The sequence below is a fragment of the Phoxinus phoxinus genome, assembly GCF_949152265.1.
Source record: "Phoxinus phoxinus genome assembly, chromosome: 15".
Lineage (NCBI taxonomy): Eukaryota > Metazoa > Chordata > Actinopteri > Cypriniformes > Leuciscidae > Phoxinus > Phoxinus phoxinus.
This window is the reverse complement of record NC_136890.1, coordinates 1023831-1050720: the sequence shown is the minus strand read 5'-3', so window position 1 is coordinate 1050720 and position 26890 is coordinate 1023831. Positions and strand designations below refer to the sequence as shown.

Below are 26890 nucleotides of genomic sequence, written 5' to 3'. Positions count from 1 at the left end.
AAGAGAGGGCTCAGTGTACTGATTGATAGAGTATCACTCTATAGATTGAATTTATGGTGTGCACTAGCATTTGTTTGTCTAAGTGTATCTTTTGTATATGTGTTTTTTGGTCTCCCAGGAAACCACCAAGACAAACAGCAATCATGATTTATCACGGAGCCCACAGAGCTTGAGTGACACTGGCTATTCCTCTGATGGGATCTCCAGTTCACATAGTGAAATTACTGGTCTTATCCAGGAGGAAGAGCTGAAGATGAGTGAGAGAGGTCTGACTGGGCACCATACACCACCAAGTCCGTCTGAGCTGGTTAAGCTGGAGAGCTCCATGAGACCCCTTCTAGAGTCTAAATTTTCATCTGAAGGAGAAAGAGCACTGGACAAAAAGCGAGGAAAACAGCAACACGGTGACTTAAGGAAGCATCAGTCTCGCTCAATATCAATCAGTCCGGAGGAATTTGACTCAGATGAGGACCTTGAAGGCATTATGGAAGAGGAGGAAGATCCAACTGAGGGAGAGTTTAGATCAATTGCTGCTGTAGGAGAGAACAGTGGCCATAAAAAAAGAAATGTTGAACCTGAAGAGATTACTGATGAGGAGTTTATGAGGAGGCAAATTATGGAGATGAGTGCAGATGAGGATAATGTGAACGAAGAGGAAGAGGACGATGATGATGATGACGAAGGCTATGGCTACAAAAAGCTAAAAAAGACACAAAAGCACATTAGTGACTCAGGAAAAGAAAAGCGCCGTCTCACTTACCACTCTAGTAGCTTTGAGGAGGAGAGTACAACAACTAGTGATATATACAAAGGATCAGCTGAAGAGGACCTCATGGCGTCGCAAGGAGGGTTGCGAAGATTCAAGACTATAGAATTGAACAACACCAGCAGTTATAGTCGAGACATGGAATTAAACAATGACAATGACCTGAGTCTCGACAGAGAACCTGAGCTGGAGATGGAAAGCCTCACTGGTTCTCCAGAAGAAAGGTCGAGAGGGGAATATTCCTCCACCCTCCCACCAACCACCTCTAGCTACACCTCGGGGATATCCCCTACTTCCATATCCTCTATGGAAGAGGACAGTGACAGTAGTCCTAGTCGCAGGCAGCGTCTGGAGGAGGCGAAGCAGCAGAGGAAGGCCAGGCATCGCTCCCATGGCCCTCTCCTACCTACCATTGAGGATTCTTCAGAAGAAGACGAATTGAGGGAAGAAGAAGAACTCCTAAGGGAGCAGGAAAAGATGAGGGAAGTGGAGCAACAGAGAATACGAAGCACTGTCCGGAAAACAAAACGTGACAAAGAAGAGCTAAGAGCACAAAGACGTAGAGAACGATCCAAGACTCCCCCCAGCAATCTATCCCCCATTGAGGATGCTTCTCCAACAGAAGAGCTACGACAGGCAGCCGAGATGGAGGAACTCCACCGGTCCTCCTGCTCAGAATACTCTCCTTCGGCTGACTCAGATGGCGAGGGCTATGAAATTTCATCAAAGCTGTACAAATCAGGTAGTGAGTACAACCTACCAACCTTTATGTCACTTTATTCTCCTACCGAAAAACCACAAACTACATCATCGACAGCTGCTACAACTACTTCCTCCAGTAGCAAGCAATTAAAAAGTGCAGAAGAAGTATATGAAGAAATGATGAGGAAAGCAGAGATGTTGCAGAAATTACAAAAGCAGCAGACACCGCAGCAATCTTTACAACAGTACAGCACAAACACCTATCAAGAGTCAGACATTAGAAACAGACAAGATATTGAGGATGAATATGATTATACTGATCAAGATGGTATTCACTTTCAGAATGAGGAGACGGTTGATATCTATGAAGAGATCCGCCAGACCTCACAAAACATTTCAAAGCAGCTTGACGACCAAATGGAGATGGACGTGTCCTACTCAGAAAAGCAGTTACTAGATACAAGCTCAGCCTTTGCTAAGTTGCTGGAACAAAGCAATGCTTTACTGACTCCTGGCACAAGCCCCACTCAGATCTCAGCGCCAGTATCATTTTCTGAAACTGGGACAGGAGGGCGGATACCTGATGTTAGAGTAACTCAGCATTTCTCAAAAGATGGGCCCAAAGACAGACTTAGAAATCAAACAGGTAAAAATGGTATTACACCAGCAGTTGCTGCCACAACTATTGCTGCTTATGGAGTGTATGCCAGGGAAATTGTCACTGTCTCTCAAACTAGTGCCAGTCAAACAGTGTCCAGCACACAACCCAATTTATATGGTCGGCAGACTACCACAACCACCGCTAGTGTTTCAAATGTGTCTCAAAAAATATCTGCAATCACTCAAGCTTGCAACCAAAGAGAAAGTGCTGCAAGGAAAATGGCAATCAGCAAAGGACTCCAAATGAGAGATAATTCAACATCATCAGAAGCTATAAATGAATCTGGCCCAAGTTCAGTTAGGTGTTATACTTACCATGAAAGGAGTCCTCCGGTTTCTCCCACTTCATCTCCTCTTCATAGTCCAACACGATCTCTCGCTAGGAGAACAGCTGAGCTTTCAACTCAGACAGTTATCCCTTCAATGTTAGCTTCATCTGGAAATGCTTCTCACACCTATCCGGTTATTGCACAGGGTACTCAGACTTTACATGGGGTTGTTTCACCATGCCTTTTTAGACAGCAGTCCTCTCAAGATACCCATTTTATGATTAGAACAGAAGAGTTTGAGCCCACTAGCCCACCAAAGCCAGTTACAGTCAACACAGCAACATCTCCTTTGTCTTCACCGACAAGGTTTAGCCGCCAATCAACATTTGATGCCTACTCGCCTCCTGTCAGCCCTCCTGATACCCCACCACATCAAATATCACCACAGCATGGTTTCTACAAAACCTATAGAGCTGAAAAAGTGAGTGTTGGAACTAGCATGGTCACCACTGCTAGCATGTACACACGTGGATCAATGTCAATGGAAAACATTTCCCTTTGTCGCATTTCCACAGTTCCCGGTACTTCAAGAATTGAGCTGGGACACAGGTTACATAGTGGAAGTGTAGTGGATCTACGAACTGGCATAAAGCCAACACCAATTATCATGACTGACCAAGGAATGGATTTGACTTCCTTAGCCACAGAATCTCGAAAATTTTCTGGGTCTGTTGAAGGAAGCCCCATTCGTCAATCCACAACTATTCAGCCCTTAATAATGAACCTGAATACACAGGAGCAGCTGCATGTTGTGACACCAACAGCTACAACCATCAGTGTTACTGTAGCTGCATCTATGTTCATGTCCCAGCCTAAGCACCCTGTGCTCTATTGTGATCCTCTTGAAAACAGAGTTGATTTGGGCAAAGATATGGGAACAGTAGTTTGCCTGGCACCAAACAAGCCACCACAAGTTGATCCATCTATACCAAAGATTGATGCTAAGCTGGAAGACCTGAGTATCCAGCAAGAGCAGTTACTTAAACAACAGCAGAAGCTTCAACAGCAACAACAACTTCTTGAGCAGCAGCTTCAGCAACATCATCAACTTCAACAACAACAAGCTGCTTCTTTTGCTCAGTTGAACTTATCTGGCCAACTACCTCTAATCAAAAAGGATATGCTTGTCACTCAGACAAGTACTGCCACAGAGGTTAATGTCATCTCACCGGCTATGACATCTGAGGTTTATAGTGTTGGAGGTTCACTTGAGTTAAGAGGAAAGCCATCAGAGACAGGAATCATGAATCTAACAAACGTCAAGCCTCATGTGATGATGGTCCAGATAGATGGCGCTGCACAAGGAGCTACTATCACACAACTTATCAAATCAGAGGAAGGCCAGGATGGGATGAATTTAACTGGGCAAATAAAATCAGAAAATCAAGTGACTTGCTGTGACATGGTTTATAACCTGCCCTTTGGTGGCAGCTGTGTGGGTGGTCCATTCTCCCAGAAACCAGTCACAGATGATACTTCTAAGCTATCATCAAGAACACCTTCCACATTACCACAGCTCTATCAACAACTTGATTTACGGCAAGATGGACAGGCATACCAAGATTACGCAATTAAATCATACACATTGCCCCTCCCTGGACGGCTTCAACCTTCAATATCTGAAACCAACCTGGCAGAGGCAGGGTTGTCATCATATTCAGCAAAGCTTGATCCCCCTTTTCATGGCTCTGGAGAATTATTCACAGACACAGTAAAGGATGGCTATGATGGAGGGTACCTTGGAATGGGGCTTCAATATGGCTCCTACACAGATCTTCGTCAGGGTGATGTTGCTGATCTACCAATTAGAAGGTACAGCTCCTTGACCAATATGAGCTCAGATTATGGATATTTCTCAGGTGATTTTGCAGAGTCTAATCTTGCACAGTACAGTGCCACAACTGCCAGGGAGATAAGTCGCATGTGTGCAGCTCTTAACTCCATAGATAGATATAGTAGTAACCCTGACATATTACAGTTGGGCACCGAAAGAAGCAGTGGTCCACCAAGTAGAATGAATCTGCACCAAAGTCCCAGATTTGGTTTCAAGTACAGCTCAGATGGAAAGCCTCTTTCCCATAGTCAAGCTCTAACTGATCTCATAAATGCAAGACAAGCCAGTCTTCGAGCTATGTATCCATCAGCTATTAGATCAGCTGATGGGATGATCTATTCAACTATAAACACACCAATTGCATCTACAGTTCCAATTACAACCCAGCCAGCTTCTATGCTACATCCTTTATTAAGAGGGGTATACAGACCTTACCCTACACCAAATATGACACCAGTACCTCTGGCAAGCTTAACTAGATCGCCACTAGCTCCAATGACTGGGCAGACACTTTTCCAATGTCCTACACCTAATCCTCTCCCTCTAACAACATCTATAAAAGTACCTGAGTCTATCACGACAGTTCAAGATACTCCATTGTATCTTGGCAATTCTCCAGTAAGCTTAACAGTGGCGGGAACTGTTACACAACACATTCAGTCCTCTTCTGGACCTGCTGGTTCTGTCATATTAGCACCTATTTCAACACCAGTGTCTGTGGCAATGAGCCAACCTGAGATCCAGTTGCAACCAATGAATCTATCTCAGCCCTACCTTCAGGCCAAGCCCACTGCCCAGCCTCTATTACATCACCAACTACCACAATCTAAATCGTCTGCTCAATCTTATCCTCCAGCGCAGGGTCATCCTATTCCTCCCAAAACACAGCCACCCCCATCATCTCAAGGAGGTAGACCTACTGCTACTGCTATCAGAAATCTTGCTCCAACTCAGGAAAAAGAAACAGAGGACAGACTGCATCAACAGCAAGAACAACTTTTGCAAATTGAGAGAGAGAGAGTGGAGCTGGAAAAATTGCGACAGCAAAGGCTTCAGGAAGAGCTTGAGCGGGAGCGTTCAGAGTTGCAAAGGCATAGAGAAAAAGAGCAGGTACTTGTACAGCGAGAGATTCAGGAATTGCAGACTATAAAGCAGCAGGTTTTGCAGCAGCAGCAAACTGAGAGAGAAAGCCAGTTGGTCCTGCAGAGAGAGCAACTAGCTCAACAAAAACAGCAGCTTGACCAGATACAATCTTTGCAACAACAGTTACAGCAGCAGCTTGAGGAACAAAAGAGACAGAAGACTGCAACAGCTGTTGCTGCAGCCAGTTCAAATACTCAAATCCTGAGTGATCAAGCTGGCAGAATGATTCAGCCACAGGAACTGGCCTCAGATATGTTGTATAATGATGTTCAGGTTTACTTAAGATCACTTCCAAATTCTACATCAGAGATATGCTTGAGAAATAGTGAAGATAAGCCAGCAATCTGGTCCATGCGTAAACAAAGATCTATGCCTCGACTGCAAGATGGAAATGAGGGAGAAGTGACAATGTTCCCCCAAAGACGTGTAGACTGCAGTGTGCAAACAGACGATGAAGATGGAGAGGAGAGATATATGGTATCAAGAAGACGACGGACTAGGCGCAGTGTGGACTGCAGTGTTCAGACAGATGATGACGAAGACAAGGCAGAGTGGGAGCAGCCAGTTAGACGTAGACGTTCCCGTTACTCAAGACATTCTGCTGAATCTGGTGTAGACCACAAATCCGAAGCATCTCCATTTACCACTTCAACTGCTAAGACAGCATCCTCCAGCATTGCCATCCAGACCATTCAAGATTGTTCTTGCCAAACAGATACCGAGCAGCTGGTTAGAGTATCCCCGAGCATACATGTCACCATCCCAGACCCCAGCAAGGTTGAAATTGTCCACTATATTTCTGGTCCTGAGAGAACACAGAAGGGTCAAAGCTTAGCTTGCCAAACTGATCCTGAAACTCAGTCTCAAAGCATAGTTATTCCACAAATAAGCATTGCTACCACTGTCAGCCCCACCAGTATCCAGTTAGTTGGTTCAGCTGATTCACTCTCCCCAGGTCAACAGAGTGCTGGGAAGTTTGGGAGGCGGAGGCCTGATCCTTTGGAGTTCGGTTACCAGCAGCATCACCTGCATAATGAGTCTCTGTCCAGCTTGATCCGGCAACAACCCAAATCTCCACAGGTGCTGTATTCTCCTGTTTCTCCTCTTTCTTCTCCACAACGCATCATAGAAACATCATTCTCTTCTAGCGAGAGGCTGAATAAAGCACATGTCACCCCACAGCAGAAGTCCTGTATTGCCGAGCCATCACAGAGACATCAGGCCCTTTCCCGCCCGATGAAGAATATTCAGAGATCTCTGTCAGACCCTAAGCCTCTCAGTCCTACTACAGATGAAAATACCAAGGCTAGGATTTCACTTTATCAACAGCAAGCCCTTCAGAGTCAGGTATGGTTAATTTAGTATCTCTTTGATTGTAAACTTGCACTTGCTTTGTATAAGGGACGATATCACTCAGGTGGTGGTGTTTCTGCTGTTTACATATTGTATATAAAGAAAATGTAATTATTGAAGTGGTCTTGAGCATGAGGTTGCAGTGTGATATCAATGAAAAAAAAAGCATGTCTGCAAGCCTGAGTTGCTAAAAAAATGGCAATTTTTTTGCTGGTGTAATATTGTTTCAATGTAGTTTGTTGTTGTTTGTTATGTTGTTTTTAGTTTTCCGCTAACAGTACAGTATGCAGTATTCATAAAGTACATTCAAAATATGTTTTCACATGCACTTTTTTGCATTCTTGAGTGGAGTAAATTACCTTTCAATCAGTTTCTGGGACCTGTTTGCTTGCTTGTGCCACAGACCTCCTCTTTCTTTTAAAGAGAAACTCATTATTATTACAGCAGCAATACAGATACCTTGCTGTATATATGGCCAAAAAGGCAAGATAATGTGTTTGGTGAGAATCCCATTGATTTCAATAAGAATCTTTATAAAAATGCGCAGGAATGTGTACTCTTACTGTTTTAGTATAACATTAAAGCAGTAGTTTGAGCTATGCTTGTAGTTATGTGTAGTACTCTAATATATAACATTGTGTTGTCCTCTGTATTTCATGGTCCTGCTCTTTCACTCTTCATGGGCCCTGTGTCTTTGCAGCTGGCAGCCCTGCAGCAGAGCTCCCTCCTAAGGAAGGTGAAGAGGACCTTGCCAAGCCCTCCACCAGAGGATACACAACTGCCTATGCTCACCCCTAACCTATCCCACATACTTGTGCCCTCTCTGCCATCTCTGAAAGGGAGTTCACGTTTAGCTGCAAAGGCCAGTCTACTTAAGGACTTGACCCATGAGCTGAAGGCTGTTGAGCAGGAATCTACAAAGCTACGTAAGCAGCAGGCTGAGTTGGAGGAGGAAGAAAAGGAAATTGACGCAAAACTTAGATACCTGGAGTTGGGCATTACACAGCGAAAAGAAACATTGGCGAAGGATAGAGACAGGAGGGAGCTAACATACCTGCGCTGCATGGGTGATTCGCGAGACTATATGTCAGACTCTGAGCTCAACAATCTTCGCCTGACAGCTGTGGCCTCATCCTTTGAGAGCAACGGGCTAATGACCAGACCTAGCACGGCACCACTCAGCCAGTTTACTTGTGAGCTGAACACTGCTGCCCAGTTTCCCCCCACATCATCTTTCATGTCGTACCAGTACCCCCAAAGTCACCCAGCGGCACCTACCCCACAGAGCACAGGTTTCAACCAACCTCCCTATCCGTCAGTCTCCCAAGCTCAAGCTCTCCCCCAACCCACCCCTTTGCAGACTTATCCAACCCTATCTTATCAGGTCCATGGGACATTTCCTTCCCAAGTCTTCCCACAGAGCCAGCCTCCATATCCAACAGACACTTCAGTGCTACCTCCAGCACAGCCAAGTCAACCTGGGTTTCAGCCTACCCTACCACCTACTGGTCCACTCCCTTATCCAACCCACAGTACACCATACCCAAGCCAGGCACCCCCCTATCCGGTCAGTCAAGCAAGCAATTATCAGCCACAGACAGACACTCTCACTTTTCACCAAAAGCCACGACAGACATCACTTGCTGACCTTGAACACAAGATGCCCACTAATTATGAGGTTATAAGTAATCCTACAGTTGTAGTAGCAACCACTTCCCAAGATATCAGTTACGGCCAGTCTGGTTTGGGTTCATCTTATGGCCAATACAGCACTACTATGGCAAGCACTTATGGTCCCTACTCCTCTTCTGTTTCAAATACATATGGTGGGTCTTTAACAACCTCCGCAACCTCTGGTTATGGGCCATACACATCAATCTCATCCAGTAGTTATGGGCCGTACACAACAACTATTGCAAATACTTATGGATATACAGTAACTACAGCCAGTTCTTATGGGCAATACAATACAATTCCTACCAATACATATGGGCAGACAACACTATCTGACCATATACATTCAATGGATAGCTCCTCTATGTACTCCAGTGAAGGCCTATATGGATCCTCCAACCTAGATCAGAATGTCCCAAGGAACTATGTCATGATCGATGACATATGTGAACTCACCAAAGAAGGCTCTAGTTTAGACTCACATCGCAATGAGGGTCATGGACGATATGGGAGTGATGGACTTCACACTCGAGGGGGGAGCTCTTTTGGCAGACCAGAGGATGAACGTGATACAGATCTGTACGACCAGCATCATGGCAGGGGTAAGAGCACCTGCAGCTACCAAGCACAAGGGGCAAACACGCATGGCCGGGTAGTGGGAAGCACTAGCATGGGTGGGGGATCATCATATTACTATGATGACAGCAGTCACTCAACACCTACATGGGCAGCCCAAAAGCACTCTTCAAAGAACCTGTGCCCTTCAGCCGTCATGTCCTCCAAGAGGAGCAAACATCGTAAACAAGGCATTGAGCAGAAGATGTCCAAGTTTTCCCCAATTGAGGAAGCTCATGATGTGGAGGCAGATCTGGCCTCTTACACCATGAGCCCCTCTACAACCAGTGGTTATGGCTCAGGTTCCCATTACCATAAACTTCAGGATGACATCTATGGGCTACGGAGTACTTACAGTCAACAACGGGGCTACTATAATGATGAACGTCTCTATGGCTCTGGCAGGTCCCGTTCAACTGGCTATGGCATGGACAAAATCCCTCCCTGTGAGAGGGGCTACAGAAGCAGGTCATATGAACGGGACCGTGTAGACCGGTCATACCACAGCAACTATGGCCAGAGTGTGCGCCCCACTTTGCAGTCTCAATATTCAGAAAAGGAGAACTCCCACCTCATGACAAAGCTCATGGGTGTTGGGAGGGCTTTCGGCTATCCATCAAATTCATATGGTTCAAGTCACTCTCTACCCGATGTGCAGGACCATATTCGAGACCTGCCCCGGACCCATGTCTACAAACCAGATGATATGTATATAATTGACGATATGCATTGTGCTGTTTCTGACAGCGAAGGTAATTGGGAGCTGAATGCCAGCGTTACTGCCCACTTTAAACATCCCCCACCCACCCAGAGAAAGAGAGTGAATAGCTGAAGTAAAGAAGTGAAAATCAAGTGCATGCCCATGTTTTGTCTTCAGGCAACATGCAGCTTTCAATAAAACTGACTCTCAATGTTGTGCTCAGTTCCAAAAACTGCATGAGTTGCTGTGTGGTCTCTTTATTTTTACCCACTCTTGTTCTTTTCCAAGGTGTTTCATTTGTGTGTGATATTGAATGGTTTTGACATCCATTTGAGATAATTGTTTTATATGTTGTATATTGAGTTTAAATACATTGCATGCTTTTTCTTTAAGCCTGGCTATTTTTGTTCTTCTTTTTTCTTTTGCATGGTCTCAGTGTGCAATCGTCTTTCACCATCAGACATCGAGATTGACTGTGATCTACTTTTGGTTTCCAAAGCATACCATCTCGGTCAAGAGGAGACAGACTGGTTTGAGAAGCCCCGTGATGTTCGTGGTTCCCGCCACTATGGCAGCAGTGGTCAATCTGGGAGGCGAGGCCATGTCAAGCACACATACCATGATTATGATGAGCCACCAGAAGATCTTTGGCCACAAGATGATTATGGTCAAACCCGCCATGTTTCATCTAGAGAGCAACGTCAGCAAAGCAGCGGAAGTTCTGGTAGGCACTCCTCACGCCACTCAGATGAGCCTCGTTCCTCTCGATCATCACGCTCCTCAAAGGATCCATCCATGCGGCATGAATCCCGCTCCTTGTCATCTTCAGGGAGGAGGGGAGACTCTCGTTCTCAGGGATACCAATCCTCAGATTATTCCCGTGACACCTCAGGCCACCAACATAGCTCCCGCTCTGGAAAACAGTCCTCCCACCATCAAGGGTCCTCCAGTAGGAAGCAACAGGACCACCCCTCCTCATCCCGGCAACAGGGATCTCTTGGGCCTGGACAGAAGGGACAAGGTGGACCTTCGAGTTCAAGCAGGCAATCTGTCTCCCAGCCACTTGTTGATGGGCAGCAAGGCCAGAGAGCACAGCTTCAACAGCAGGCACAGACATCAGCTACCAGGTCAGGGTCACAGATATCTGCCACAGGCACAGCGCAACCACAGTTAGTACAAGCCCAGCAACTGCAAGCTAAACCTGGCCAGACTGGTCCAATGGCTCGACAACCCGCCTCAGTAGCACAGACCTCCCCAGCTGCAGTAAGTAAATACATATTGATTTACGTAAAGACATACATAAAGTCATTTAATTAAATAGCCAGATATTTTCTTAGGGGTAGAGTCTCCTATTCAGCATGTTCCTGTGATGTTTATAATCTTTAGACTTAATGAACATTATGGATGAGTCTATGCTTAGTCAGATTGAGCCATATTAGTAAGTAGTGTAGCTTTTCAGAGTTTCATTAAAGGATTGTTTAATTTACTCATCCTCAGGCCATTCAAGATGTAGGTGACTTTCTACAGTAGCACACTATGGGCCAGATTGAATTTAACAGCTTATGCCAGAGCAAATCCACTTTTGGCGTTAAAAAACAAATACTGTCAGGAGTTACTAAAGACACGCAGTGAAAAATTAGTGCTGAAAAGGCATGGACAGTTATTTTTTGCGGCTGCATATTGCATATTTATGAATCACCAAAGACCGTGGGTTTTGCTAAAATAATTTTAAGGGGCAGATTTACTAAACAGTGCAAATTAGCATGAGAGCGCAATTCCAAAACAGCGCCTATGGGAGTGGAAAGTTCTGCGCATGATCTACTGATGACGCGCAAATTAAAGAGCACAGACGCAGTCAGATCATTTACATAATGACCAATGCAATATACCAGGTAGCGTCTGATTGAAGAAGTGTTTTTTGTGGGGCGGCAAATAATGGCGCAAACACCAGTACATTGACAAGCGCAAACCTTAGTAAATCACCTTGCGATATTCATTTAAATAACCTTGTCCCATAAATTGTACAAATCCATATGCAATATGCAGCTGCAAAAATAACCGTCCATGCCTTTTCAGCGCTAATTTTTCACTGCATTATGTGTGTCAATGCTTCTGTGCAGCCAACTAAAAACAAGACACATGCTCTGTGCATAACGTCAAAGACCTAAAAGGCTTTCCTGAAACTTTAAGACTATTCTGTTGCTGCCTTGCAAGCACTGCCAATTTTCACCCCTAGGAAGTGCAAATTTTTCTTCTAATGCCATTCTACTATTTACATAGTTACATAATCTTCTGTCTATATGCTTGGAATGTATGCCTGTATTCACCATCTCTGTTCTATACTCTGCTCTGTTACAAAACTCCCCTTTCTTTAGTGCCTGCTTAAGTTATAGATTGAAAGAGTGAGTTATAGTTTTCTTTTAAACAGCACTTTTAAAAGTTTACATACATCAAGGTTAAATCATAATATTGATTTTGTTTAATTTCACATTAAATATGAATTTATTCTTCTTTCAAAAATAAAATATAATTACACCATATCAATGGAACTGAACTTTAAATTACAATATAAGCAGTAGTTTTAATATATGAAATGAATCGGTGTATTTTATGAACATGTGTCTCTTGTCTCCAATAGATTAAACCCGAGCCGACCCCTGCCACTGCTATCGGAGCTAAAGCCGTCCCCGGCCAGCCTGCCAAAATAGCTCAACCTCCACTTACCGGGATAGGTAATTGTGCTCAAAAAACATGGCTTGGATTCACTTAAATCTCAATCAAAGGACAGCATTTTTATATGCATACCATGGTTGTCTTTTATTTATTTACTGTGGATTTAGTGTGTGGTAATTTAACCAAATGTTAGCCGTGCTGCTCAGTGCTCTCACTAAATACCAGGGATATACAAGTATGATGAATTTAATATCAGTGAGAAAGAACCTATAAGTGGCTCCCACTCCCCCTCCCCAGCTCCACCTCCCCAGCTCCCCCTCCCCGGCTCCCACTCCCCCTCCCCAGCTCCACCTCCCCAGCTCCCCCTCCCCAGCTCCACCTCCCCAGCTCCCCCTCCCCGGCTCCCACTCCCCCTCCCCAGTTCCAGCTCAACCTCCCGGCTCCACCTCCCCGGCTCCCCCTCCCCGGCTCCCCCTCCCCAGCTCCACCTCCCCAGCTCCACCTTCCCAGCTCCAGCTCCCCAGCTCAACCTCCGCGGCTCCCCCTCCCCGGCTCCACCTCCCCAGCTCAACCTCCGCGGCTCCACCTCCCCAGCTCCCCCTCCCCGGCTCCCCCTCCCCGGCTCCACCTCCCCAGCTCCACCTCCCCCTCCCCGGCTCCCCCTCCCCGGCTCCACCTCCACCTCCCCGGCTCCACCTCCCCGGCTCCCCCTCCCCGGCTCCACCTCCCCAGCTCCACCTCCCCCTCCCCGGCTTCACCTCCCCGGCTCCACCTCCCCGGCTCCCCCTCCCCGGCTCCCCCTCCCCGGCTCCACCTCCCCAGCTCCCCCTCCCCGGCTCCACCTCCCCAGCTCCACGTCCCCAGCTCCACCTCCCCCTCCCAGGCTCCACCTCCCCAGCTCCAGCTCCCCCTCCCCGGCTCCCCCTCCCCGGCTCCCCCTCCCCGGCTCCACCTCCCCAGCTCCACCTCCCCAGCTCCCCCTCCCCGGCTCCCCCTCCCCGGCTCCACCTCCCCGGCTCCACCTCCCCAGCTCCACCTCCCCGGCTCCCCCTCCCCGGTTCCACCTCCCCAGCTCCAGCTCCAGCTCCCCCTCCCCGGAGATAAAGGAAAGTCTAACGGGGAACAACATGAGGAAGAGTCATTACTGACAGAGTTTACACTTCTGGCTGATCTAACCCTTTAATGAGTAGTCGCTGTCTGATCATTACATTATCTTGGATTACTGCCTAGATGTTCCACCCGTGTCCATATGAAGTAGGATATATGTGTCTGGTGACGATGTTCCCATGATTCTCTAGGCTCCAAGGCTCCTCTACGGCCCGGGGGGATCGGCAGTGCCGCCGCGGGTCCGACGGGTCAGATGGGTGTAGATGGAGACAGCATTATGTCTAAAATTCTGCCCGGAGGAGCTGCAGAACAGGCTGGAAAATTAGGAGAAGGTGAGCAGAGTTTCCAAGATGGAAACAGTAATTTTAGTCCATTACTATTAAAGGAGTAGTTCACTTCAGAATTATAATGTCCTGATAATTTACTCTCCCGCACGTCATCCAAGATGTTCATGTGTTTCTTTCTTCAGTGGAAAAGAAATGAAGGTGTTTGAGGAACACACTCCAGGATGTTCTCCATATAGTGACTTCAATGCTCCAACGGGTCGAAGGTCCAGATGTGAGTTTCAGAGCAGCTTCAAAGTCTCAATGGCCGCTGGTGTGTCTAGATGAGACTCTTATTCCTCGGCTGGATCGTGAGAGACTTTGAAGCTGAAACTCACATCTGGACCTTCGACCCGCCGGACCATTGAAGACACTATATGGAGAACATCCTGGAGTGTGTTCCTCACAAAGGAAAACTTTAATTCTGAAGTGAACGAGTCCTTTAACCCCTTAAGCGGCACCACCCTTTTTTTAATACACATGAAAATGCACATTTCGAACTTAAATGGTTTTAATTCAAGAATGCTTTGGAATATAGATGTAAGATTGGTATAGATGATACATTTGGCAGATTTTTGTAGAAGTGAAATAAATTAAGGAAGTTAAACAGAAAAAAAAGTTATAGAAGTTTGAGTTTATGAAAATGTACAATGTTAAAAATTTTATTATTCATATTTTATATAAAATATATATTTTCAAAACCTGGAGGACTCTAAAAATGAAAAAAAATGAACAAGTTGTGTTTCAAATTTTAGGTTGATATCTCAAAAAAATAAGCTCTCAACAAGGCTTTCTGTAATAATAATAAGCTAAATCTAATAGATTTAGTTTGGGCGCAGTACCACACTTCTCCACTAGTGGACATCACTGCCCATATAAGGGCCCCCATTTCCATATGTGGTTTGAGTCTGAACCATTATTTTTACAATTTTTATACAATTTATGAAGTAGACATCCTATTCAGAAGTAGTGTTGGAAGTTTGGCAGATTTAGAAATGAATTCAACCTCTAAGAAACACAAAAAGATCACGTATGTGCATTATAGCTCGCCGCCACATCACTAATGCTGAATCTATTATTGTTTTCTTTATATTTAAAACATTTTCAGAGCTTTTTTTCTAAAATAATTGAATGGATGCTATCTTTTGAACTCTTGGCATGAAAACAAACTGAGGTTTCTACCATTCTTTCATGATTTTTCATGTTCATCACTATTTCAAAATAAAGGTCTGAACACGCCTTAGGAGGATGAACACTGTCAGTTATTTTGAAAATCAGTCACCAAATATGTAAACTAGAGATTGTAAGCTTTCAAATGATGTCAAGATTAGTTTAGGTTTAGTATAGGATAGGATATTACTGTTTTAAATATGTAATGGCTGTGGCCTATGCCAATATAAGGGGTTAAAGGCCTAGTTTGAGTAATGCATGGGCCAGTCAAAGAGTCTTATTAATCAATGTTTTTTCTGAAATATTTTTCATTCGATATTAATCTCTTGGTTTTGTCCTTTTATTTCCATTTTTTTTCTGTGACTGGCACAGCCATCTCTGGGTTTGGCAAGAAGTTCTCCTCCTTGTGGTGAGGAAGTACAGTATAGGTGGGTGTCACACTTTATGGTCCGTCATTAATAAGTAACTATGCAGAAAGTAATGCAGGACTAATGAGAAGAACTAGATTAAAACTTCAGCTACTACTAACTAATATGGAAACAAGCTTAACTAATCAGTAAGTGATATCAAATTTAGAAATGAGATAGTGCCATATTAGGTAATCAATAATATTTCCAGAATGTGATTAGCTTCATATAATAACTAAACTTTGACAAATTATAAAGAATGATCAATTACAGTGGGGTCAGAGAGATTGAATACAGTGCATTATAATAAGGTGGCATATTTTCAGCTTTACAGTGATTATTATTATTTATTTTTCTGTGTTATTTCAGGGTGTCTACAACGACAGAGGACATTTTTGCACTGGAAAAACCTATGAAGTTTCGCTATAATGTTTTAATTTAAAGAGAAGACAACACAAGAAAGTGAGAGGGAGAGAAGCTATCTGGTTGTTCTGGTAAGGAAAAAACATTATGATAAGTATGATATGCATATTATATTAGGTCTGTGTGGTATCATGTTCGGTATGGTTAGAAATGGTTGGTGATATTGCAAAGTTTAGTATAAAAACATTTTATAGATTTTATATTTTTTTGTGGTTTGTTTTTTAAGCCAACCAGGACTGGAATCACAGGACTCTACCAACTCAAGGTCATAATTCAACGGAGACAACACTACTCGCTCTGAAAGCCTGTGAGTAGCTTTAAAATGTGAAGTTTTGAAAGGACAGTCTTCATCCAGGGGTTGGAGAGATGGATTGGTGACAATGGGGAGCGGTTTATTGATCGAGAAGCGTTGGGTCGAGAAGGCATTGCAGATGAGGCCTGGATGCCCAGACCTGTGTTTGCCAGCTCAGCAGTATAGAGAGGTGTATTCCTCTTTAAAGGCCGTTTTAATATAGCTGAATGCTATTGGCTGAGAGCCCAGACATAATTGAGATTGAGAGTGAATTATCATTTTTGGGACAACACATGGATTCCACACGGCCTGGATGTGGGCCGGATCTGGGCCGACACTATGTTTAGTGAGTTGTCTAATCTAGTTGTCTAACTATTGTCTAATATACACTGAACTAAATTATAAACGCAACACTTTTGTTTTTGCCCCCATTTTTCATGAGCTGAACTCAAAGATATAAGACTTTTTCGATGTACACAAAAGGCCTATTTCTCTCAAATATTGTTCACAAATCTGTCTAAATCTGTGTTAGTGAGCACTTCTCCTTTGCGAGATAATCCTCCACCTCACAGGTGTGCATATCAAGATGCGGGTTACACAGCAGGATTATTGCACAGGTGTGCCTTAGGCTGTCCACTATAAAAGACCACTCTAACACAGGCCCGGTTCTACGGGGGTGCTTGAGGGTGCTAAGCACCCTCAAACAAAAGTGAAAGCACCCTCAGATGAAATTATTAATAGCACACATGTAAACGAGATTTTGCCGACAATAGAAACACAGACGGATTCACACTCATACATATAGGCTAATACACAAAATAAATCCATTAACACGATTTTTCAAATCAGAAATTATTTAATTCTGCTTTCATGTTTAATGCATTTGATTGGTTGTGTCCTTTCGCGATACGCATAGGTGAAGATGTCTCTTTAATTGCCCACTTTGTTTGCGTGTGTGCGTCCCGCTCAGGAAATTAGTTTACGCTAACAAAATTAACCTCATTATAAAGTGTTACCATTTTTTTAAATAAAATGCCTAGCGTTTCTGCAGTTGGTGTGAAGCTTTAAAAGAATATTTAGTTGCTAGGCAGGCAACGTGAAACCTTTGAGCTAGTCAGCTTCATGTCAGTGACTATAGGCTACTTCACAGTGGTAGAGTTACTCACAGGACACTGCACTTATTCGCAATCACAAAAGTTCATTATTTGCTCGTGTTTTAAAGCTTTGCCGAGTTAACATTTCATTGGCGTTCTGTTCTGACATGATGCACTGTTTCTGAGCGTGTACGCGCGCTGCGCGCATTATCAAACGATTTTTGTTGGGTCAGACCCATCTGCTGGCGCTGGGGGGCCGAGACTGAGAGAGCTACATGGCGCTACATGGAAAAATATGCACCAAACAAGCCACTTTGAAATTTTTCTATTTTCATGAATACAAAAAACGGTACAATATGAAATTTGGGTGAACCTCCCCCTAGACTAAAAAAATGTGGATGACCCTACGTTTATGTAAGCACCCTCACTATTTTCAGAAGCACCCTCAGTGATTTGGTTCTAGAACCGGGCCTGCTCTAACATGTGCAGTTTACAGACTGGAAGTGTAGCAGAAGTGTACATGCCACTCATATGGGCATGGATGTATTAGGGTTAGCTGACCTGATTACACAGCAGGATTATTGCACAGGTGTGCCTAAGGCTGTCCACAATAAAAGGCCACTCAGGGCATGGATGTATTAGGGTTTGCTGACCCAAAAATGATCATTCACTCTCAATCTCAACTACTGATGTGAGTCTGATGGAGAGATGGCTGGGGAAACCAGCTTGAAAATAGTCATTATTTTCACATTTGACGTTAAAAATGTCTGTCATTGGATTGTAATGGCGTCTTTGTGTTCTTCAGATTATTTGGGAATTCAGTATCTGTGTTCCATCCGAACCGCATGGCCAAAGATGTTCCCATCTGTGCCGACAGAACAGCGTTCGGGAAGAGACAGACAGAAGGGAGCGATCAGCACACGACGAGCCGACAGCCGTTACTCTGGAAACACGATCCCACTCCAGTCACTCACAGAGAAGTGTGATTCCCCGTTTCTCTCGGGAAACGCTCTTCCCTCCCCTCTCAGGATCCGAAGAAATCGCGATGTTTGAACACTTAGAAAAACTTCATAGGTTTTTCCTAAAAGAAGAAGAAAAAAAAGGAAAATCATGAACATGGTTACTGTAACACACATTCTCTATGCGAAGTCCTTTAACTCGACATTCCAGAATGAGGAAGAAAAAAAAAAATCCTGTTTGTTTGTTTTTGTCTTTTTTTGTTTCCCTTCTATTGCTATGTGCTATACAAGTGTAACGTGGACTCGGAGTGCATGTAATCCAAGACCTTACACTGTTCACGATATCAGCGGGAGATGACGACGAGTGTGTACTCGAGCAGAGAGAGTAAGAGGAGGACGACACAAGCCCAACACACGAGACTGCGGACACCGCGGCGTACAAGAGATCACAGCGGCGGGTTCTGGCCGATCAGGTCTTTTTTATTCATTATACTTTCCAAAGTGTTCAGAAATTGTCCTCAGGCAGCAGATGGGGTATTTTTACAACAATCGTACGGTATCGGCGAGTTGGAATATTGTGCATTATCTTTTTTGTTTAGTTGTTCGATTGTCGCCTTACTATGTTTGTAGATATTTTTCTATTCACAATTTCTATTTATTTATTTATTTATTTATTTTCGCATTGTTTGTATATGGAAAAAGTTTATTTTTAAAATTTTTAAATAATTGCATTAAGTTTCTTAATTTATTCATTGCTGTTTTTACAACCATTGTCACTTGTTTACAGCTTTTCTTTTTTTTTACTATATTTTGGTTGAGTTTATTTTTATCAGTTTTAAAATAGATCAAAAGCAATAGAAGATGGTGGTCAGTCAGCGAAGAGCACAATTGTTCGATGTTTTTACAGTAGTGGTCAGGAGAGTCTGTAATATATCTGTATGGTTCAGGATCACTGTCTATTGAGTCATTAAAAAAGTGATGCCCAGTCTCTTACGGTAACACATTAGGTGTCAAAGCCATGTTTCTTTTAAAAGATTTTTTATTAAGTAACGGTAATAATTAAGAAAAACACGAAGCTAGGTGGAGAAATAAAGGAGCTGTGTAGTGGAATGTTGGATCTTTTAAGCAAGTAGAGATTGCATGTTCTAAAAAAAAAAAATATTGCTATTGCTATATGTTAATGGTATGTGTGAATGATTTTGGATGTGTGTTTGTATGCATCTACATTTGTATTCATTCAATCGATCAATCAATCAATCAAAAAAAAAAAAAAAAAAATCTGACCAACAACCAGACACGAGACATTTGGTCAGAGGACTTTAAATTTCAGACCTTCTATGCAATGAATTTCTCATCTGAGAATAAAAAAGGGTTGTCCGAGTGTTGAAACGAACTAAAACACAGAATCCAATAGTAGTTTCGCAGATTATTAGGGGGCTGATTTGTTTGTATAAGAGAAACTGTACTGTAAATAATCAATCTGAATGGAAATTTACTTTCCCGTGTTTGTGGCATGTTTCCCATTGTTGGAACGGAACCGATTAGCCATAGCGATTAACATGAACGTCAATCATCCTCACTGTCCACGGATCGCCGCTATACACTGACAGATATATATATATATATATATATATATATATATATATATATATATGATGCGGAGCTGGTGCAATACTTTAACACGAGTATAATATATGAGGAGGGTTATTGAAGGGCTGCCCGTTATGAGCGATCATACAGACGGCGTTCATATAGTGTGTTCAGAAAGCCTTGTTTATATATTGGATATATTTATTTTTTCAAAAACTATATAGCCACATTTAATAAATCATATTTTATTAAACAAATAGATATTATGTAAATGGATATGGGGCAGCACCTGAGAGAGTTATATGATGTATAATAATAGTAATGATCAGATATATAGAAGCACTGCCTGCAATATCCACTGTGTTAGCTTTCATTCTGTCTTTACTGCGCATGCGTGCGTCTGATCCTTTTCACCTCAGGAAAGCATAGACTCAATGCACCAAGGGGAGATTCTATATGCATAGATATAAGGGCTTATTACAATACCAAGAAAGCCATTCATTCTTACACCCTGGGTTTGATTCATTAGGGCTTTTGACTGTGATGTATGTCAGGGAAAGCAGATCACCTGCCATTATCTGTTTATTTATTCACTCATCCGTGCGTCGTGATCCTTTGGGTTAGAAACACAGTTACTCTTGTAGGAGTAAACTAGTGCACGGAGAAAGAAACACGTGACAGGAAAACTTAGCGTCCCGATCCTTCGCTGCTCAACCATCTCACCCTCAAACACATGGAGATATCTGTAAAACATGTAAATTGTACTATACTTCCGCACACTAACGTTCAGAGCAAGTGTACAACGACCTGGTGTTTTGTGTAAATTAAGTCTTAAAAAAAAGGAGCATCACGACATAAACAGAAACCAAATAAACACATAAATATTCAAATAAATCACACTGTGTATGTGACCGGCTCATGTGGACTGTTTGGAAATGTAAAAAAAAAAAAAATGTATTGAGGCATTTTTGGTCTATGGTCTATACTTGTTGTGATTGTAAAACACTCTTTTAAAAAAAACAAAAAGAGAAAATGGCTTCCATGTAATTTGTGGACGGGGAATTTAAATCAACATGTATTTTAGAAAAAAAAAATAAGAAAAAACAAGACAACAGTTTGAAGGTGGTCGAAAAATAAAGTGTTACATTGACGGTGTGCGAGCGTATCCATATATCCATTGTAAACTTTGTGTTTGTTTCAGTACCTGTAGTAGGCTTGATGTAACGTCATGTTGTGTGATGAAAGTAATAATGACCCTCCGATACAATCAGGAAAAAATAAAAGAGGATTTTAAAAAACACCTGCATCCACCTGTCCTCTTCACTCGTGTGACAGACACATGTCATCTGATAACCTGTGCTGAACTAATGAGACTCTGATAGAAGATGCTGGAAAATAAACGTTTACTCATTCACTCATAGAGATACTTGCAAATGCAAATATGGTCAATATTTTGATTTAAATATATCGGGAAATTAATAAAATATCCAAATCATTCAAACAAACCAGTTAACTTTATTTAATTGGGTCAAAATGTGGTCCAATTTAATAGACAAACCAAAAATATTCCGCATTTTAAGTCGCCCTGTGGTGTAAATCCAGCTGTTAATGTAGTTTATGTGTGTATGTGGTGTTATAAATCTGCTGTAACACACACCATGTGTAAGTTCATAAGTCGACAGCATTGCTGAGTATTTTCTGCTTAAAACTGCAGTGAACCAAAGACAGTCTCAAACACACGGTTTGAAATCGCTGGTGTTTCTGACGTCACACACTACCTTGTAACCAATCAGATCAACGTGTGATCGTCCACCAGTGGATCTCTGAGTGAGTGAGTGAGTGGAGGCGGGGCTCTATGGGATTAATATCCTGCCATGATTTAAAACTGAAAATAAAGTTCTGAAAGGTTGAAACTAAGTGTTCGAAAACTCAAAATCTTAAAAAAAAAAGTTTTGCAAGATCACAAATCACAAAAAAAAGATGATAAATCATCCTAGAAAAAGGTAAATCATGGTAATGAGAGGAAGGATTTGCACTCTGTACAGAAGCAATCGTCACGGTCAATCTGCCGGACGCATGCAAAGAACCAGTGCAGAAGCCACCTTTCCAGTAAATACGACTTGTGATTGGACTGTACGTCAGCAGACAGCAAAGCATTGGCCAAGAGCAGAAAGGCCCTCCCTCCAGGCTTTTTTCTTAAGTTGCGAGGTTGCGAAGCTTCATTTTCGCTCAGTCTGAGTTTCAGAGTTTCAGAGCAGAGCTGCGGGACATCGCTGCCAACAATCACGCGAGTCGCAAGCTCGCAACTGTGTGCGCGTATCTCCGCAAAGTGGGTGTTGTAAACTCAGCTCTGAAAAAATAGTCTGCAATAGGAGTGCACATTTAATGTAATGTAATAAGTTTCGCCCTTTCGAACCTCAGTTTTCAGAGTTTCAAAACTTTTTTTCACCTATTCGCACACCCGTTTTCAGATCACGGGTTTCAAGGTTTCAAATCTGGAAAACAAACTATACAGTGGGAGAACACTGATAAATTTGAAACTCTGGGAAAAAAATTGCGCAAGATCTTAAAAAATGTTTTGCAGTTCTGAAGAAGGAAATCTCAAAAACAACATAATGTTTGCAGAGATATTATTATTTTTTTTACATTTTGCAAGCTTGTAAATCTTATTTTTCGATCTTGCAAAACTTTTTTTTTTAAGATTTTGAGTTTTCGAACACTTAGTTTCAACCTTTCAGAACTTTATTTTCAGTTTTGAATCATGGCAGGATATTAATCCCATAGGGCTCATTTGCATATTCATAGAGCCGCGCATACTAAATGAGGCAAGGGAGTCGGGTTACATTCAAGATATTTTAAGGCATGAATACTTTTTTTTCCCAAGAACAATACATATATGTATATGTGATAACTTATTGATTATGTAATTTTACAGTGTATAACTGGGCCTGAATACATTGCAGTAGTGAAAACTTAAGTGAAGCTTTATATAGTTTTATATTTCTAAAAACACCACAGATAAAAGAGGTGTCTGATTAATATGAAACATTCAAGTGTGATAATAAGATTAATAATGAATGCCAAATAATATAAACAAAAAAGTCCCTTTTCTGATATAATTAATACTTGCATCATCGCATCTGACCAATCAGAGACGCGTCCAGCTGCGTGGAGCTCCGCCCCCTCAGCGCCATCTGACCAATGAGAGCCTCGTCCCGCTGCGTGGAGCCCCGCCCCCTCAGTGCTCCATGTTAATCTGCAGGATTCTCCTCTCTCAGCGACTCACTTCACACAGCGCTGTCATCATGGCCTCAAAGGTACTGACAAATCACTCAAATATCATGTGTAACAACATCATTACATGTGTATTTCACTCTTTACACCGCAACAGAACACACACTGCTCATTCTCAACCGCTCAACAACAGCTCAGGGTTATTCGAGCAACTTCCGCGTCACGTGCTGGGAGCAGACGATCAGTTTAAACACACACATGTTCTGTGGTTCATACATTGAGTGTGTGTGTGTGTGTGTGTGTGTGTGTGTGTGTGTGTGTGTGAGGTGCTCCGGGAGCCGGGAGAGATCGCTCAGCTGTACCGGGATCAGTGTCGGTTCCCCGCCTTGTGTCGCGCTGACGTGGGTCCCGTGGTGACGTCACGATACGGAGGACAGTACTGCAACATCTACACAGGTTCACACTCACACTATTAAACACACACACCTGTTCAGCTAACCTTCATCACGGACGTGTCAAGCCGACCGTTAACACACAATTAAACGACCCTCATCATTATAAAGTCTATCACAGTTTCTAAGGCCTCTAAATTCTCCACACGATCAAAACTTTGCTGATAAACCTGTTGTACTTCATGCTTTCTGTCGCCGGACTGATAGTTCAGACTTTTAGCAAGTTAAAGGCTTTTTAGTATAATTGTAAAAAATGAAACCTTTACTGATTTTTATAAAGTAAACGTAAGGATAATTTTAGATGAACACTTACTGGAGTGACTTATGTTTACTTGATTATCATGCGTCATTTTTGTTTTATAAGGAAAAGGCTTGAGTATTAAAGGATTAGTTCACTTTAAAAAAAACTTTTGCTGATAGTTTCCTCACCCCGATGTCATCAAGATGTCCATGTCTTTCTTTCTTCAGTGGAAAAGAAATGAAGGTTTTTGATGAACACATTTCTCCATATAATGGACGTCAATGGGCCCCAAACGGGTCAAGGTCCAGATGACAGTGTCAGCGCCGCTTCAACGGGCTTTAAACGACACCAGACGATGAATACGGCTCTTATCTAGCGAAACCATCGTCATTTCAAACATAAATAAACAAGTTTAAGTTTTATAAGCACAAGCGCTCGCCTTGCTCTGTTCTGTGATGCGCGTTCGTGACGTCACGTAATACGCAGTTACGCTGTAAAGGTCACGCTTGACGAGTCAGTGTTTACAGATGTGCGGAAGGAGGACCATACACACATATTCAAATGTCTTTGTGTCAGTTTATCGGTTAAAATGCCCATCTCGTGTGTGTGTCCTGGTGCTGGAATATTAAAAAGCCTAAAAGAACATTTTCGTCAGGACAGAAATGTTTTACTTTTCACAGAAGCGTGACCTTTACAGCGTAACTGCGTATCACGTGACGTCACGAACGCGCATCACAGAACAGAGCAAGGCGAGCGCTTGTGCTTATAAAACTTAAACTTTTTTATTTATTTGTGAAATGAGGATGGGTTCGCTAGATAAGAGCCGTATTCATCGTCTGGTGTCGTTTAAAGCCCGTTGAAGCGGCGCTGACACTGTCATCTGGACCTTGACCCGTTTGGGGCCCATTGACGTCCATTATATGGAGAAATGTGTTCATCAAAAACCTTCATTTCTTTTCCACTGAAGAAAGAAAGACATGGACATCTTGATGACATCGGGGTGAGGAAACTATCAGCAAAAGTTTTTTTTAAAGTGAACTAATCCTTTAAATATGTTCATCAGGCTTTTAAAGGGATAGTTCACTTTAAAATTAAAATTCTGTCATCATTTACTCACCCTCAAGTTGTTTCAAACCTGTATTAATTTATTTCTTCTGCTGAACACAAAGAAAGATATTTTGAAGAATGTCAGTAACCAAACAGTAGTCTGTACCCATTGACTTCCATAGTAGGAAAAAAAAATACTATGGAAGTCAATGGGTACAGACTACAGTTTGGTCATATCTGAACATATGATAAATCCAGGTGCAAAATTCTTTTTTCATTTTGATTACACACAAGATGTTCAGAGGGTTTTTCAGGATATATGCTTTCATGACCTAGGAAATCTAAATATACTGTCCATAGCCTTAAAAAATCTATTTTCGCCATATTTTTTGATTAAAATGTCACATAAATCAGGCCAGGAATGATTTATTAACAAATCCCTCTGAACATATCTTAAGAATACTGCTAAGTGTATAACTGGAGAGTTTGGTGTACATCGGCTGAGATGTTTATACTGGAGAATGACAAACTCATTTTGAGAAAAAGGCATTTAAAGATTTGTAATGTAAAAATTCATACAAAACAACTATTTACAGACACAATATCTCATCAAATCAATAGCAACAACAATACAAACCACCTAAATCACATCAAAACTTATAAACACAGCATTTATGGCCTTCAACTGAGCAGAAAAACAGTCAAAAACACACATCTGAATGTCAGAGCGCGTCACGTGATGCATCTGAACCAATCACGGCGTCAGAAATTGACATCAGCCAATGAGATTTCGCTTTTAGGGTTAAATGCCCATTTTACTTTCACGATTGGTTGCTGATAAAAAGGAAATTACCATATTTGGACCGACAGCATTGTACAGGAGAGAGAGCGCTTCACAGCGGTGTGTGTGATGACGGTGCAGACAGAGATCGCGGAGCAGCGGATGATTTACAACGCCAACTTTTGTTGAATTTCGGAGAAATCTACAGACACAAACAGACACAGTGCAGTAAAATAAAGACCTAAATGTGTATTTTGGACTTTTTTTCACCACACGTCTGAAAGAAGATGTTATTGAAGACAAATAGCCCAAAATCTCAAAATTGACCAGTGAAAAAAAAGCGATGTTTCTGCCTGCCGTGTCTCGCCTTAATCAAACAGCTATAAAGACAGAAAACCTCATTCTCTGCACTTGACTGAATAACTCTTGTGAGTTTAATATGGATTAATGTGTTTAACTTGTGCAGTGTCCAGTGTTACTCCCGGTGCGCCGCCTGGAGCTGGGCGACGGGTGGGTTGAGCGTCAGGTTTACCGCCGCTCATGTTGTGATGTTTTCCAGAGTGGACCCAGCGGGACCTGGAGAGGAACGAGAGTGTGAAGTTCTGTCGTCAGTATATCGTGTTCCACGATGACACGTCCGTGGTTTACTCCGGAGCCTCGGGAAACTGCACGGAAATCAAGGGAGAGTATGTGCATCCCGCTGTTCATTACACCGTCAACACAACATTCATCCAGACTCCGTCAACATCACAGTTCACTATAGTTCAGGAGATATGAGCAGAACTCAATATTTACTCAATATCCTTCTGGTAGACTGTCTCACACATGAATTATGTTGAATATCTGTCAGCTGGTAAATGTAACTACACAATTAGATCAGGGGTTTTCAAACTGGGGGCCGCGGCAAGTTGGAAGGAAAAAAAAAGAAAAACGTATTTTTTTTTTATATTATTATGAGAATTGTTATGAAATAGCATTATACAGGGTTCCGCGGGGTCTTAAAACGTCTTAAAAACGGCCAGATTTTCATCCGAGGTCTTAGGGTGCTTTCACACCTGCCTTGTTTAGTTCGGTTGAATCGCACTAGAGTTCGTTTTCCGAATTGGTGCGGTTGGTTTGGGCCGGTGAGAATGCAGCAATCGCACTCGGGTGCGCACCAAAAGCGGACCAAACAAGCGTACCGAGACCTCCTAGGAGAGGTGGTCTCGGTACGCTTTCAAACGAACTCTGGAGCGGTTCGTTTGTGGTGAGAACGTGATCCGACCTCGAACAGACCCAACTGCCAAAGAACTGCGCATTTTTGGACTAAACCAGCTGCCGT

The 26890-nt window shown here is 42.7% G+C and overlaps 2 protein-coding genes across 2 annotated transcripts in view; both read left to right on the top strand.

Moving 5' to 3' along the window:
• Positions 1–21100, top strand: part of bsna (bassoon presynaptic cytomatrix protein a) — a 42939-nt gene extending 21839 nt beyond the window's left edge. The window contains exons 5-13 of the mRNA XM_079638833.1: positions 119–6781; positions 7488–9828; positions 10276–11039; positions 12415–12508; positions 13748–13888; positions 15422–15477; positions 15826–15950; positions 16106–16186; positions 18071–21100. Coding sequence (XP_079494959.1) covers positions 119–6781; positions 7488–9828; positions 10276–11039; positions 12415–12508; positions 13748–13888; positions 15422–15462 — 10044 coding nt within the window. The 3' untranslated portion in view covers positions 15463–15477; positions 15826–15950; positions 16106–16186; positions 18071–21100. The remainder of the gene's footprint in view (positions 1–118; positions 6782–7487; positions 9829–10275; positions 11040–12414; positions 12509–13747; positions 13889–15421; positions 15478–15825; positions 15951–16105; positions 16187–18070) is intronic.
• Positions 21101–23018: 1918 nt separating this feature from the next.
• The window catches only part of LOC307012005 (acylamino-acid-releasing enzyme-like), a 55733-nt gene continuing 51861 nt past the window's right edge, over positions 23019–26890 (top strand). The window contains exons 1-3 of the mRNA XM_079638163.1: positions 23019–23131; positions 23375–23504; positions 26129–26255. Of these exons, the coding sequence (XP_079494289.1) occupies positions 23063–23131; positions 23375–23504; positions 26129–26255 (326 nt within the window). The 5' untranslated portion in view covers positions 23019–23062. The remainder of the gene's footprint in view (positions 23132–23374; positions 23505–26128; positions 26256–26890) is intronic.